The sequence below is a fragment of the Salvia splendens genome, chromosome 14 (genome assembly GCF_004379255.2).
Source record: "Salvia splendens isolate huo1 chromosome 14, SspV2, whole genome shotgun sequence".
Taxonomy (NCBI): domain Eukaryota; kingdom Viridiplantae; phylum Streptophyta; class Magnoliopsida; order Lamiales; family Lamiaceae; genus Salvia; species Salvia splendens.
The window spans coordinates 20,169,534-20,183,759 of record NC_056045.1 but is presented as its reverse complement, the minus strand read 5'-3'; the positions used below and the strand labels follow the sequence as shown (position 1 = coordinate 20,183,759).

Below are 14,226 nucleotides of genomic sequence, written 5' to 3'. Positions count from 1 at the left end.
CTTTAGTTAGAATAAGGAGTTGTTTGGTTACTATCTTTCACAAATATAAGGATTTGAAACTATGTGAAACTGACGTTTAGTTGTCAAATTGGTGTCCAAGCGAAGCCCGTGTTTAACCCCTCAGCCCGCACTGTTCAATTAGATTGGAGTTTCTTCATATCTACATATTGAAGCTACGATAGAGTTATCTTGCTTCGAAAAAAGCATCCAATAACACATTTTCTTCCAAAGTGCCCTTCAATCGGCAAAATTCCAAGAAGGGACGTTATGGCAAAATGTATCCGCCATTTGGACCCTGAAAAAAAAAGTTTCCAGCCATGGTAAAGACGTGAGAAGCTCTCGCGTCTTTTAACTAAACACGCGTGAAGCTCTCGCGTGTTTAATTAAACACGCATCAGGCTATCGCGTGTATACGTAACACGCATCAGGAAATCGCGTGTTTAGATAAACACGCAGCACGCTCTCGCGTGTTTCGTTGTACACAAATTCCAGCCCAGACGGCAGAGACCTCACTTTCCACTCGCGACTTCAGTTCCAGCTCGCTCATTCTCTCACTCTCAGCGACGGCTAACGTCTCTAGCCAGCGAAAATCGAAGTGAATCCGATATTTTGATGCTCTAATTCCTATTTGAAGTGGTGTTAGGTAATTTTTGACTATTAATTTCAATTATCACTGCTATATGTTAGTTAGGTATAGATTTAGGGTTTATGGCATTGAACTTGGTATTGATTTTCGGTTTTAATTTTGTTCAATATTTATTTAAGTATGTTGAATTTATAGTATATGATGTTATGTCGTACTTATTTTGCAGGTTTAATGGTGTTTGTTAGTTTATATTGGGATGGGAAAATTATTCAGCTCCCAGGTTTGGGTGTTGCTTATGATCCCCCTCGTGCAAAATCATTTATTATATTGAATGAAAAGATATTTTATTATCAGCTTGTTTCAATGATATGTGAAAAAATTGGAATTGAGTTGGATGCACATACGATTGATTTAACATGGAGGCATCATGTGGTTTTTAGTGGAGTGGTGAATTATATAGCTACACCAGTGGATGCTAATTTGTTGGAGTATATGTTTGCTGAAAATCCACGTCAAATTGAACTTTTTATTGAATATACTCCGGTTACCACTGTGTTGCAATTTGAACCACCTATCACTCATCATGATGTTGGAACGTCTAGGAGAGATGGTTATCCTAGTTTTGATGTCGGGACATCTAGGAGGGATGATGAATATCATAGCTTTGAATTCAACACATCTGGGAGGGAGGTTGATGAACCACTAGATGTACCAAATATGACATGTGATGGTTCAGATGGTTCTGATAATTGTGATGGTTCAGATGATTCTGATAATTGTGATGGTTCAGATGGTTCTGATAATGGTGATGGTGCAGATGGTTCTGATAATTGTGATGGTGCAGATAATGTTGATGGTGCAGATGGCTCTGATTGTGATGGTTCTCAACCAAGTGATCTTGATTATAGTGCAGAATCATGTGAAGATCCTACAGACGACGAGTCACTTGATATGATGGTTGAGAATTATGTACAACCATCTGTTCGTGGGGAGCAATCTATTCCCGACTATGTGCCTGAAGGGTTACCATTTTTTCGATCATTACCATGTGAAGGCAGCCGATGTTACTTTTTAGAAGACCATGGATTGGTTGACGAAGATATGTGGTATTGGGATGAGGATAATCCGAGACATATAGATGTGGGAACAAAATTTGATAGCAAATTGCAGTTGAAAACTGCTATCACATTATGGCATGTGGGAACAGGTCGGATGTATGAGGTTATGGATAGTCATTCAAGAAGATGTCATGCAGTATGTAGGGACCCATTTGGTCCGAAAAGAAGAGGCAGGGACCTTGGGCAACACTACCCATGTAATTAGAGGTTAAAGCAACATTTAAGAAACGTGATGGTAGCTGGTCGATCAACTCATGGGTTGATCGTCATTGCTGTATGGGAGATCACGATCCAAGTGAACATGTTAATCTTACATCATCCATGATTGCTCTCTGTATTCGAAGTCAAATTGAAAACGATGCTGAATTCAAGCCTTCTGCAGTGCTTACATATATCAAAGATAAATTTCACGTGAAAATCAGCTACAAGAAAGCATGGTACGCTCGCAGAAAAGCTATTGAGCTTGTATATGGTGGGTGGGAGGGATCCTTCAGACAACTCCCCAGCTACCTGACTGAGTTGCAAACTCAAAATCCGGGGACAATCATTGAGTGGTTGCATGACCCTGTATTGAGTCAAGGTAATACAAAGGTGTTCCGCTACGTATTTTGGGCATTTGGGCCAGCAATAGAGGCGTTCCAGGTAGCAAAGCCGGTCTTATCAGTTGATGGGACTCACCTGCGTGGAAGATTGAAAGGTAAATTACTTGCTGCAGTAGGTTACGATGCAAATAAGAATTGTTTGCCTGTTGCTTTTGCTATTGTTGAGGAAGAAACAAACGAGAGTTGGAGTTGGTTTTTGAATCTTGTGAGAGTGCATATTATAAAGCATGACCAGGAAGTGTGCATAATAAGTGACAGACATCAAGGCATTATAAATGCCTTGAAGGCTGATGTGTGGAAAGAATCACCAGTTGGTTATCATCGATTCTGTTTAATTCACGTTAGATCGAATGTGTTACAAAGACACAAAGGCCCCGAGTGAAGAAATGGGTATGGAAAATGGGTGAAGTAATTGAGGAGCGGAGATATTGGACTGCAAGGCGTGAATTAGAAAAGGTGAGTCCAGAAGCTCTGAGGTACCTCGAAACCACCATAGACAGATCGCAGTGGACTATGGCACACGATGAATTTCGTCGATGAACTGCTACTAGGCCGTTCAAGTTGAACACTACTCCTAGGAGGGTCAATATGCTCTCTCCTCGTGGGGCGCTCTATGTAGGCACTACTCCTAGGAGCAACATCAGCAGCATCATCATCAGTACCATCATCATCATCAGCAGCATCATCATCATCAGCAGCATCATCATCATCATCTGTCGGAGAGTGCACGATATGGACATCCGAAAAGAATGAATCCTGTGTAGTAGGATTCCATGGTAGCCCAACTCTATCTAATGGAGTCACCCAACTAGACTGTGGCGCGTCTGACCAAGTAGGAAACCAACTAGAGGGATCTGGTGCCGGTGGATTTTGCATTTCGGGCTCACCAGCAAAATTGTCGATGAATGTATCCAAATCTATGTTGTCATCTGAATTAATATTTTCTTCATTTGCTGCTTGTGATGACCCTGGCATGTCTTGGGACATTCTGAAATGCCGTGAATAACCATGCCCGCCTGTTCGGATACCTCTCTGACCAATACCGCGAGCTCTTCGGATAAACCCCCGGGACATATCCACATCAGTGCGCTGTGTGGAAGGTATGACCGTGCGTTCACTCTCACCGCACTCGGTGAGGCAGTTAAGAGCAAGACTGTTAATCTCATGCAACAATCCTACGGCGTCTGCTGGTCAAAACCGCACAACATATGAAATACACGTGCCAATGTCTCCGCCTGTAACAAATAAAACGTGCATATTTAATAACATATATACTTTTAAAATGAAACAACATCTATAAAAATACAATACTTACTTGGAGTGTAGATGATGATGCAACAGTGTTCATCCCTACTTCTGGAAGCCTACCCGGCTGCGTGATATATGCAATGGTAATTTTAAAATACCACTCCATGTATTGTCGAGTTCTCATCACCTGCACGTGGTCTGCAAGAGGCTCCATGTAATGATCAGTAACGAACTCCGACCTTCTCTCCCAATGTTGGATGTAGGCCTTGTTCTGCACAACCCAGTTCGTCTTAGCCTTTCCACGACGATTGGTTTTGAAGTGAGTTTCATTGAAACCCCAATCACGCAATTCCGGGATGAACGGTGTGCCTCCAAATTGTCTAACCACGCGCTCAGGCTCATGTGCTTCGACAATAGCCCAACAAACTATGTACGTCACAGATCTCCAATTGTTGTTCATCTCGAGGCAGGAGTCTGGCAATTGACGGTCCACGTAGGGCATCCAAATAAACTACAATAACAAGTTTACATTAAAATTACCCAAATATATATCAAACATTATTCATTTTATCTGGCTATTTTGGAGTAATGACAACTGTTCACGATAATGTCGAACAGAATGTTTGGGGGCTCTGTTTATCATATAGGAGCTAGTCCACCTATAATAACAAAAGTTATCAATTTAATATGGAGTGTTGGTTGTATGTATACGTGCCGCTACAAAATTCGGTCTCAATGTGGGCATTCTCTCCCACACCCAAAGCTGTAGGAGCACTGTCGGACCTCCAATGTCTGTCCTTTTGCCCATAGACGCCTCACAAAGATTATGGTATAATGTAGCAAGTGCAGCACTCGCCCAACTAATCATAGAGGCAGCCTCTACATCTCAAAGTTGGGTCAACCACATGAGAGGTATCTTACACCCTGAGCCGTCGGGTAAGATCAACCCTCCCAATAGCACAAGCACAATCATACGTGCCCGTTGAATGTAGGCTTCGTCTTCGAGACCATCTCCTAACGGTTCAATCGTCATCCTATGTATTAGCGCGGATGCCAAGATACCGTTTTCCTTCATCTCGCTTTGAAGGGGATAGAAGCCCAAGAGCTCTTCACATAAACCCCTCCACCCAGTTTCACAAAACCCATTTCCTGTGAAGGGTACTCCATATACACGTAAAGCCCATAATACTTGAACGTCTTGTAATGTAATGGTAGTTTCCCCTACGGGAAGATGGAATGTATGTGTCTCTGGCCTCCAACGCTCAACCAAAGCTGTGATCAGCGCATGATCTACATCCAGAGCCTTACCACATAAAAGAACTCCACCTAAACCAAATCTACAAACATAATCAATCACGCGTCTGTGATGATTATCGATTTCCCAGAAATGTCCCTCAAAGCGCCGAATATTGAAAGAGGTTGTTTCCTGGTCTGCCCACGCCTTGCGTGATATATGACTGTGCTGATAATGCAAAACAGAAGGATCTTCTGGTCCATATCGCGACATCCTAATATAATCAAAATTTAACATGTTTAATTATAAACCAAATTTTCTAAAAAAAACTTCACTTAATAAATTCAACCAAATTCAACAAATTAACATCACATTCAACAAACTAACACCAAATTCAATCATGCTCAATAATTCATAACCAAATTCAATAATTCAAAACAATAATATCAACCACATTCAACAAATCAACACCAAATTCAACAAATTAACACCATATTCAATAATTCAACAATAATTCAACCAAATTCAATAATTCAAAACCAAATTCAATAATTCAACAAAATATCAATCACATTCACCAAATTAACACCAAATGCAACAAAATAACACCAAATTCAACAAAGCAACACCTTATTCAACCATATTCAACACTTCAACAAAACATCAACCAAATTGAATAATTCAACATCAAATACAACCAATTTCAAGATAAAATCAACCAAATTGAATCATTCAACACCAAATTCAACCAAATTCAACAAAATACTTCCTACCCCATGAACCCTAACTATTATACCCAACCAATAAAAATCGAAAATAAGGGTTGAAAGTTACCTAACAACACTTCAAATTGGAATGGGAGAGCTAAATATCGGATTAGGCTTCGAATTTCGCTGGTTGGGAAGAATTTTCGCCGATTTTCGCTGCTTCTTCGCGTTTTGTGGTATGTTCTGTCTTCTGGACGGATTTTGTGAAGCAAGGGAGACACGCGAGAGCTTGTCGCGTGTTTGCTTTAAACACGCGAGAGGAAGACGCGTCTCTTCTTTAATACACGCGAGAGGAATATGCGTGTTTTACTTTAAACATGCATTAGGCTGATGCGTCTACACTTTTAAAACACGCGAGAGCTTCACGCGTGTTTAGTTAAAAGACGCGAGAGCTTCTCGCGTCTTTACCATGGCTGGAAACTTTTTTTTTTCAGGGTCCAAATGGCGGATACATTTTGCCATAACGTCCCTTTTTGGAATTTTGCCCCCTTCAATCATTCTTCTATTTTCAGATCGTCAACATCATTTACTCCTTCTTTACCAACCTCAATACCCAAAACCGGAACCCTACAAACCAGACGATTTTTGAGGTGCACGAAGAAATCGAAGAGGAAGAATGAGCAATAGCATAAAACGGTAAGATTAGGTTTTGTATTTTCTTGGTGGATCTGTTGACTTGCTGTTCCGATTTTGTATCTGGCTCAACACCGCTGGTTGAGTTTACATCGCTCGGCGTCAGATGTCCAAGGATTCAATTACTCCATCTATTTCCCCCCTCTCACATCTTCCATTTTTTATAATGTGAAGCAGATTCAAGTCGGCTGCCTTGAAGAGATCTGTAGTGCACAACCCATAATCTAAATTACCGCAGTGCAAGGAATAACCCGTAGCCTCGGCGAGAACAACAGCCCGGTAAGTATTTACTTATTAAATGATTTCTCACACACTTAAAATACTAATTTAGTTACATTAAAAAAATCAATCTCAAATTGGTAAATTTTTTAACTAAAGAAAATAAAAAGTGCGAGTAACCTGAGACATATAGTACTAATATGTGTCAAATCCAAAATTGATAATAACTCCATTTTTTATGTTAAGTTATTGCCTAACGATGTGACTAAATGAGTAATAGTAGTATCTTTCTCATTTATTCACAAGGCTCATTCAATTGTGCTCATGTTTAAGTTCATAATATATCACATTGCTAGTGTACCCAGAGCGTAATTTCGATCAATTGGACGTGTGACACAAGACTTACCTTAATTGTTTTTGAAAATGTATTTTTTAAAGAAATTGCAAAAGAAATCAAAACGACTGAAGTAGAGCACAGTGTTTTTTATGGTACAAAACATGGAGGAGAGTTCTGTGATCAGCCATAGCAACAAATGACACTATATAAGAATACAACCATTGATGCAGTTCGTTTCACGATATCCACACCTCGTCTGTCTCGCGATGGCATAGAGCTCAAAGCAAAACAACGCACATATTGTACAGAGAGACGACGAGCACCTAATTCACAACAAGACTCGATCCTTGACCTTTGCTATCTTCATACCTGCTCACGAACATCAAGCTTTCACGAATGCGGTCTGCAAGCTGTGAGACTTCTTGGTCCATCGGGCACCTCCGTATGGACTGCAAGAGCGTTTCCTCTTCATCATCAATCCAACTCAAAAGAGATATTGAGAGAGAGAGGGAGAGGGTACCTCAGAAGTCCACAAGCAGTCGTTTGCTTTACGAGGTATTATGTGGATGTGGGTCTGAACTTAACATGCAGCAGAAAATTACTACAAGCATCGGTAAATTCTGATCTAAATACGAGGGGTAGATCTTCTTCGACAGCGGATGGGAGTGTGTGCTCGAGAAAGGGATTAGAGCTTACATGATATATAACTTGGCCAGCAGCTGCACCGTTGTTGACCAGCAAGTTGAATGAATCTGTATGGTTAAAATTCTTCTGAGCTAGTTTTCGTAAACATAAGAAAGCAGCAAAGGAATTCCGATAGATATCTATGTTTGGAGTACCAAGTGAAGGCGTGAAAGAGTCGAATTGGAGAAACTACCCCATGTGTTCAGATTTACAAAAAATCAACAGTAAGTTCGGCATAGAGTAGCAGAAGCCAAAACACGCACACACACACACAGCAGCAGCAGACAAATAAACAGAAGTTGGTAAGAAAAAGCAGAGACGCTGATGGCATGAGAATGGTCACCACTGCTACAACGACATGAAGAGGGAGGGGAGCAAGCAAAAGAGAGTAGAAAACGTACCGCAACCGGTAACTTTCATGACAGCGTTGCTAATCAAAGGCACTTTCGAACACATGGCCCCGATAATCTGTGAAGTGAGTCAATAAGTAGAATTAAATCACTGTCACGCGACAGTGTGCACACATGTTTACTCGCAACATTCTTAGTGAGATCCGAAAAACTTGTAGTTTTTTTAATACTATAATCTATCGAGTTGAGAACAGAACAGCACAACTAGGCAAGAACAAAGATCAAATCCATTGTAAAGATGAAAATATGTTGGTAGAACTTTAGGGTTTAAAAACTGCTCACTTACACTGGAGAAGAGATGAAGGACTATAAGATGAAGGATGAATTAGTTTCACACATAATAGAATCAGCAAGAGGACTCATACTATAGTTCATGAACTAATGATATTAATGCATTCAAGAAAAAGGCTTGACAATTCACTTGCAATTTAAGTCATAAATCTCTTGCAACAATGGAAGCCCACAATCAGAATTCAGAATAGGTTCGCACTGGAGCAGGTTCGGACGAATAAAGTTATCTATACTTGTCCGGAGACTTGAAATTTAGGAAGTGTGGAAATTAGACCTGCATATTGAGCAAATTTAGTATTACAACATATGAAAACTTACCGATGGAGGAGTTGCATCCAACGAGGGATAATGACTCTTTGGAATAATAAGAGAGTGCCTAGAAAAAGTGTAAATATTTTTCCACTTAAACGGGAAATTCCAGATGAAGAAATCCCAATCCTGGCCTACAAAAGAATGAGACCAGAAAAATATGAGGAGTTGCGGGAGATGACACCTTACCCATGACATAGAGGATATGTATCCAAAATGCACACGCACTCATCATCTTCGTATAACTGCAGCCAAACACAATGTTACAGTTACAGATAACCAGACTTTGGAACGCAGACAGCAAAAAAGACTAAGTCTATCTTCACTTCTTTTCCTTAATAGTTGATTATATTCAGCAGCTTCAAGGTTACAAACTTAGACGTTCTAGGAAATAAATCCATAAAAAGACTATAAAACACAAATCGACATCAGAAAACAAGACAGCATTTCAGAAGCAAAATTATACAGATTTTGGAACTGAATAAACAGTTATATTGCAACTTTTTCACAAGAAGCCCAATTCTAATCCATTCTTCTTGAAACAGCTTGGAAATCATCTAATTTAGATCCAATTGATGGCAAGATCACACAGCTCCTCTACAAATATTCCTGAAGTAGCAACTTTAATGTGCAGTAACGATGCATTCGTTGTTTAGAGTTCATAACCACAACCTCCACCTCCACATACATCATACATGCTGATCTCATAACCTCGAAACACAAGCCAATAGGCATCTCCAACTCACTCACTTCCAAAACAGATCAAGAAAACAGCTCCATCGCCTCGATAGACTTCAGATTGGCAGGAACCAATCATAGTCGGCCAATGCTATAGTACCTCCGCATTGTCCATCCTAGAATGCACTCGAAAATCCTGCCAACTAAAGCTGCGATTTGTGATGATATTAGCATCATCTAGAAGAATGTCCATAGCTAATACCTTGTACATCACCACTCTCGCACTCTTTACCCACAATTTTCATTGAAAATGTGGCAATTTCATCTAAAACAAATATTATAATGGATTCCCCTCTGATTAAATTCGTTTACATAATAACCCTAACATATACTTCTAGTTTCTACCCAAACTGATATAATGGAAAATAAATTAAAATGCTACACACAACCAATTAATCAAACCAAGGAAGCATATAAGTCCCTAAAAATGTTCACCAACATTTGGCGACGAACAAAACACATAATCAAACATAATAATCAGAAAATTCAAAATTCCAAACACTTCCACTAAAAAGGAGGGGAAATTAAAAAAAACGAAAGTTTACTTTTAAAGCAGGAGCTTCACCGTGAACAATCCTGCAAAATACACAATCATCTTCTCCTTTTTTCATCTCATTCCCTCCGTTGCAAGCGGAGGCTATCAGCGAGCTAAACGAGGCCGTGCCTGATGTCTCTATGAGTGGGTTCACGTGGGAGGAAAGCAGAGCTAAACGACGTCGCGCACGAGCCTCCATCGTGAGAGCAAACAGTGAAGTGAAGAGGATTGGCTACGAGACTGTGTGCGCCATGAATTTCTGCGTAGAGAAGCTTCGGAAAAAAATTATTTTTTTTCTCTTATTTTTGCGTTTATTTGTTGATTCAGATAATATTGTTGATAACTGTGAGCTTCTCTATGCTATTTCTCATCTTATTTTGTATTTTTATTTTTGATATTAAATGTTTTTCTTTGGTTACAATCGATTTAGAGTTGCTGTCGGAGAGGGAAATAGTTGGTGGTTGGCTATACTTTATCCACAATTACTTGATTCGTTGCCCTTTTTCAGGGGAAATATTAGATTTCTCCGAATTAGTAGTAATATCCTTCTCATTTGTTTTTATGTTTGTTTCTACGGCCAAATCACGATTTTAATCTTTGATCCAACAAATTAATATTTCTTCCCTTAAATATAGACTACATTTTTATTTAAAAAAACTTTTTATTTTTTAATAAGGGAGTAATTAATATTTTATTTTTTTTAAAAAAATGAAATGACTCAACTTAGTTGAGACATCCCAAAGAGGAATACAACTTAATTTAGTTGGGATGAATGGAGGGAGTGCTATTCTTAGGAACGGAGGGAGTATTATCTAATAATACAAATTCTAACTTGATTATCGAAACATTGTAAATACTACTCTCTTAGGAACGGAGGGAGTATTATCTAATAATACAAATTCTAACTTGATTATCGAAACATTGTAAATACTACTCTCTCCGTTCCATATGAATGGAGTCATTTTGCATTTTGATACGTTCAATAGTAGTAAAAGTAACATATTTCTTATTACTTACTTTGCTCTCTCTTACCTTATTCTCTTTTTTCTACCTTTTTCATTTTATATTTTATTTTTTCTTTACTTAATCCACTCAACAAAATTTTATTCTAAAATCAAATGTATAATACGAATTAATTAGGCCTTTTTAAAATTATTCGATCAATTTTAAATGGACCTTTTCGGTTTAGGCCCATCTTGCTGCTATAGTAAACTCAACTACATTGAGTATTTGAGTTACAAGAATTTAATCACATTATTAGAAAATAGAAACTGTACAAGATGGCCAAATTTAATCATATTCATATTTCTAATCCAAAAATTCATAAAAAACCTACGAAAAGTTAAAGTCATTCATTATTGATGCCAAATTTTTTGATGAAATTGTTAAGTATTAGCAGTATTAAATTAGAACAAAAAAATATAAATGAATATTATAAAAAGAAAATGAATTTTCTACAGCATATATACTTTGACAACCACTAGCATGTAGTAGTAGTATATGATATAATCTCACAGAACTTTGAAACCAAAAAGAAAATAAAAATTTAAATAAGAAACCAAATATTATTTATTATACGACATTAAGTGACTTATAAATTGTGAATTGTAGTCTAATTGAAACAAAGACTAAAACGGAAAATAATAATAATTTGAACCGCCGAACCGGCCAGGAACAGGCAATTTTGGCTGAAAACCGGCAGTTTTGAACCACCCCATGAACCGCCGGTTTTTGAACAGGAACCGGAACTGCCTAGAACCTTGGCGGCCGGTTCAGGTTCAATGAAATTTTGAACCGTGAATCGTTGGTTCCGAACCGGAACCCGCGGTTTATGAACCGTGTGCATGCCTAGTATTGGTGCTTAAAAACGAACACTAATTATAATCCAAAAAATAAATGCATGCTTAAATAAAGTTTCACCCAGGACATTTTGCATCACTTGTAAATCCAAAAAAAATTAGTAGCTCTACTTCGATAACCTGAATTCTACTAAGCAAAACATTTCAACAGGAAAATATGCAGTAGCCGTGCAACAGCTTACTCGTCTTCCTGACTGCGCAGCCTAGCCAATTTGTTAGTAACCACCACATCCAACTGAGCAGCACGCTCAACAATTTCCTTTCTTTTCCGGGTGGAGACATTGTGTGCTATCTCTGCACAGTATTTCCTGGCAACATATGGATCAAAACAGTATGTTAGGTCTCACAGTTGCATCAGAAATCGAGACTATGAATGGATGCAGTGGTAAAACATTCAAAGGCAATGCCATAGAGAAGTCATATGAACCTGTTGTGCATCATTAAAATTTCCAACTCCTTGACGTTGTGGACAAGGAACTTTTTGAAGCCATTTGGAAGATAATGGCGGGTCTTCTTGTCTGAGCCATAGCCAATATTTGGCATAAGGGTAACTCCCTTAAACTTCCTTCGCACTCGCGAATCGATACCCTTGGGCCTGCGCCAATTGCTCTATTGCATGAAAAAACAAAGTCAATTAGCATTACAATGGACCATCTGTATGCGACTAAATCAAACAACATGAGCATGAAAGTAACTTAAATTAATTCTAGCAGAAATCACAAGTAAACTCTAACTAAATCACAAAAGAGAAAATAAATCTTTGAGCTCAAAGTAAGGTGTGAAACTATATCAATAACATCATACTAGTAGTTATTTCAGCTAATAGGTAGTTTCCTCAATCCTTAGCTCAGAGATAATAATCCAATAACATGATAGTATTCTACAGAATACAGAATAATGTAGCTCCACCTTTACCAATATTTCATTACAAAAATTAAAGGATAGTAGAAGAGTACCTTGAGGCAAGCATATCTGTCACTGTGGTGCCTCTTAAATTTGGTGACACGCTTCTTCACAACCTTCTTGTCCAACAAAGGAACAGCCATGGTTTCTGCAAACTCATAACTAAAATAAGAAGCAGGCCAATCAAAACGAAAACTGCAAATTCCCCAAAATGTTCAGAATAGACTTTGCCTAGCACTAGTCCATATGCACAGCAGTAACGACTAATGTAAATCAAAGAAATAGCCATCAACAAGTTAACAAAATTACAGAATGGATCGGCTGCTGAATTACTTAATTCAAATTAAAACTATCGGAGAAAATAATCGATCCATACATTTACCAAAACGAGCAGATTAAATCTTGACAAATTAGGGCTTGAGCTAAAGTGGGCATAGATAGAGGTTAACAATCATCAATTAGCATAAGCGAAATTACGGATAAACAAACAGACATGAAGAATCAAGAGGTGATAGGGGACGGCGGCAAACCTAGCGGCTACGCGGCGGCTGAGTTTTCCTCCTCTGGTGTCGTTGCGACGCTGTGCGCTGAGAGGTTAGGGTTTAGAGTTATTTATAGTGTATACACAGCTAAGGTGTAATTGGGGAAAATGAATTGGGCCCAAATGCTATATCGATTGTTGGACTTCGTTTCTAGGTGTATGGACTATATAAACCTAATGTTCACATTTATTTAAATCTCCATTCTTACATTAAATCTATTCCAATTTATCAAAAGTTATAATTTTAAAAGTGTGGTTTATTCTTTTTCTCCCTTTAACTTCAAAAAAATTAACAAAATGGAACGAGATATACAACAAAAAGTATTATTATTTTAAAATATTATTGTAGTAATTGAGTTATACCTCCAACATAAGCCCAAACATAAAATCGTGTCAGTATGACGAATTTAGAATTACGTGTGGCCAGACTCGACTAGTTCACGTAAATTTTTAAACTCTAGTCCAATTATAATTTTGCATGTCAATTTAAAACCAAAATGAATGATTTGTTTTGATTTTGCCATTAAATAAGATTTCAATGTTTGACATGGTTTAATGATTTACTTACATAGCATTATAGGACGTCAACCAAAATAATGACAAGATGTGAAATGATATATACTGAATTAAATACTTTTATTTTTTTTAAATTAATATTTATGTTAAAAAAAGATGGGATAGAAGGAATAAAAGATGAAATGGAGTAAAATATATGAAATTGTATAATTATGTACAAAACGATGCTTTTTTGCAAATAATATAATTAAGTATAAGATGATGTTGATTGTTGTAATAATGGGATGTTGTTTTGGTTGCCATCTGATACCGCGACAATCTTGATTACCTGCAAAATCATATCAAATCAATATTTTTGATAGTTTACAAATAGATTTTAAAGTTGATATCCTAAACTGAAATTTGGCGACGATTTGGTACTCCATCCGTCTCATTCTAAGTGGAGCATTTCTTATTTAGCACGAGATATTAAGTTGTTTTATTTTATGAGTTGAATGAAGAGATGATAAAGTAGAAAAAATAATAAAGTAAAGATGACGATGTTTCAATTTTATGAGGGGATATATCGCATGTTTTATGTGGTATATGTGCATTTGAGGTATATTTTGTTCATGAATCAGGGGTAGGAGCATACAGTAGGGAGAAAGTTGAAATTTGCTGAAACTCAGAAGAAAATGCAGTCAATGTCCGATTGGT

General features: G+C 37.9%; 2 protein-coding genes and 1 long non-coding RNA gene across 5 annotated transcripts; 1 reads left to right on the top strand and 2 right to left on the bottom strand.

Annotated features, from left to right (window-relative positions):
• The first annotated feature begins 5,938 nt into the window (after positions 1-5,938).
• Positions 5,939-7,121, top strand: LOC121765122. Its single transcript, XR_006042733.1, has 2 exons — positions 5,939-6,191; positions 6,366-7,121. It is a non-coding gene; the product is annotated as an uncharacterized LOC121765122 (long non-coding RNA).
• Positions 6,810-10,408, bottom strand: LOC121765120 (adenylylsulfatase HINT3-like). Of its 3 annotated transcripts, none has more exons than XM_042161156.1 (7): positions 9,722-10,226; positions 8,628-8,683; positions 8,448-8,505; positions 7,830-7,896; positions 7,441-7,496; positions 7,265-7,318; positions 6,810-7,193 (listed from the first exon to the last, which is right to left on the bottom strand). In XM_042161156.1, exons 1-7 carry the CDS (start codon positions 9,908-9,910, stop codon positions 7,068-7,070), a joined length of 606 nt encoding a protein of 201 aa, XP_042017090.1. In that variant the 5' UTR covers positions 9,911-10,226; the 3' UTR covers positions 6,810-7,067. The 3 variants fall into 3 exon arrangements, with proteins under 3 accessions (XP_042017090.1, XP_042017092.1, XP_042017091.1); XM_042161158.1 differs by having other exon boundaries at positions 9,742-9,906; XM_042161157.1 differs by lacking the exon at positions 8,628-8,683 and having other exon boundaries at positions 8,448-8,572; positions 9,742-10,408.
• A 1,184-nt stretch (positions 10,409-11,592) lies between these two features.
• On the bottom strand, positions 11,593-13,142 carry LOC121765121 (60S ribosomal protein L32-1-like). Its single transcript, XM_042161159.1, has 4 exons — positions 13,004-13,142; positions 12,527-12,621; positions 11,998-12,179; positions 11,593-11,878 (listed from the first exon to the last, which is right to left on the bottom strand). Exons 2-4 carry the CDS (start codon positions 12,614-12,616, stop codon positions 11,749-11,751), a joined length of 402 nt encoding a protein of 133 aa, XP_042017093.1. The 5' UTR covers positions 12,617-12,621; positions 13,004-13,142; the 3' UTR covers positions 11,593-11,748.
• Positions 13,143-14,226: the final 1,084 nt, after the last annotated feature.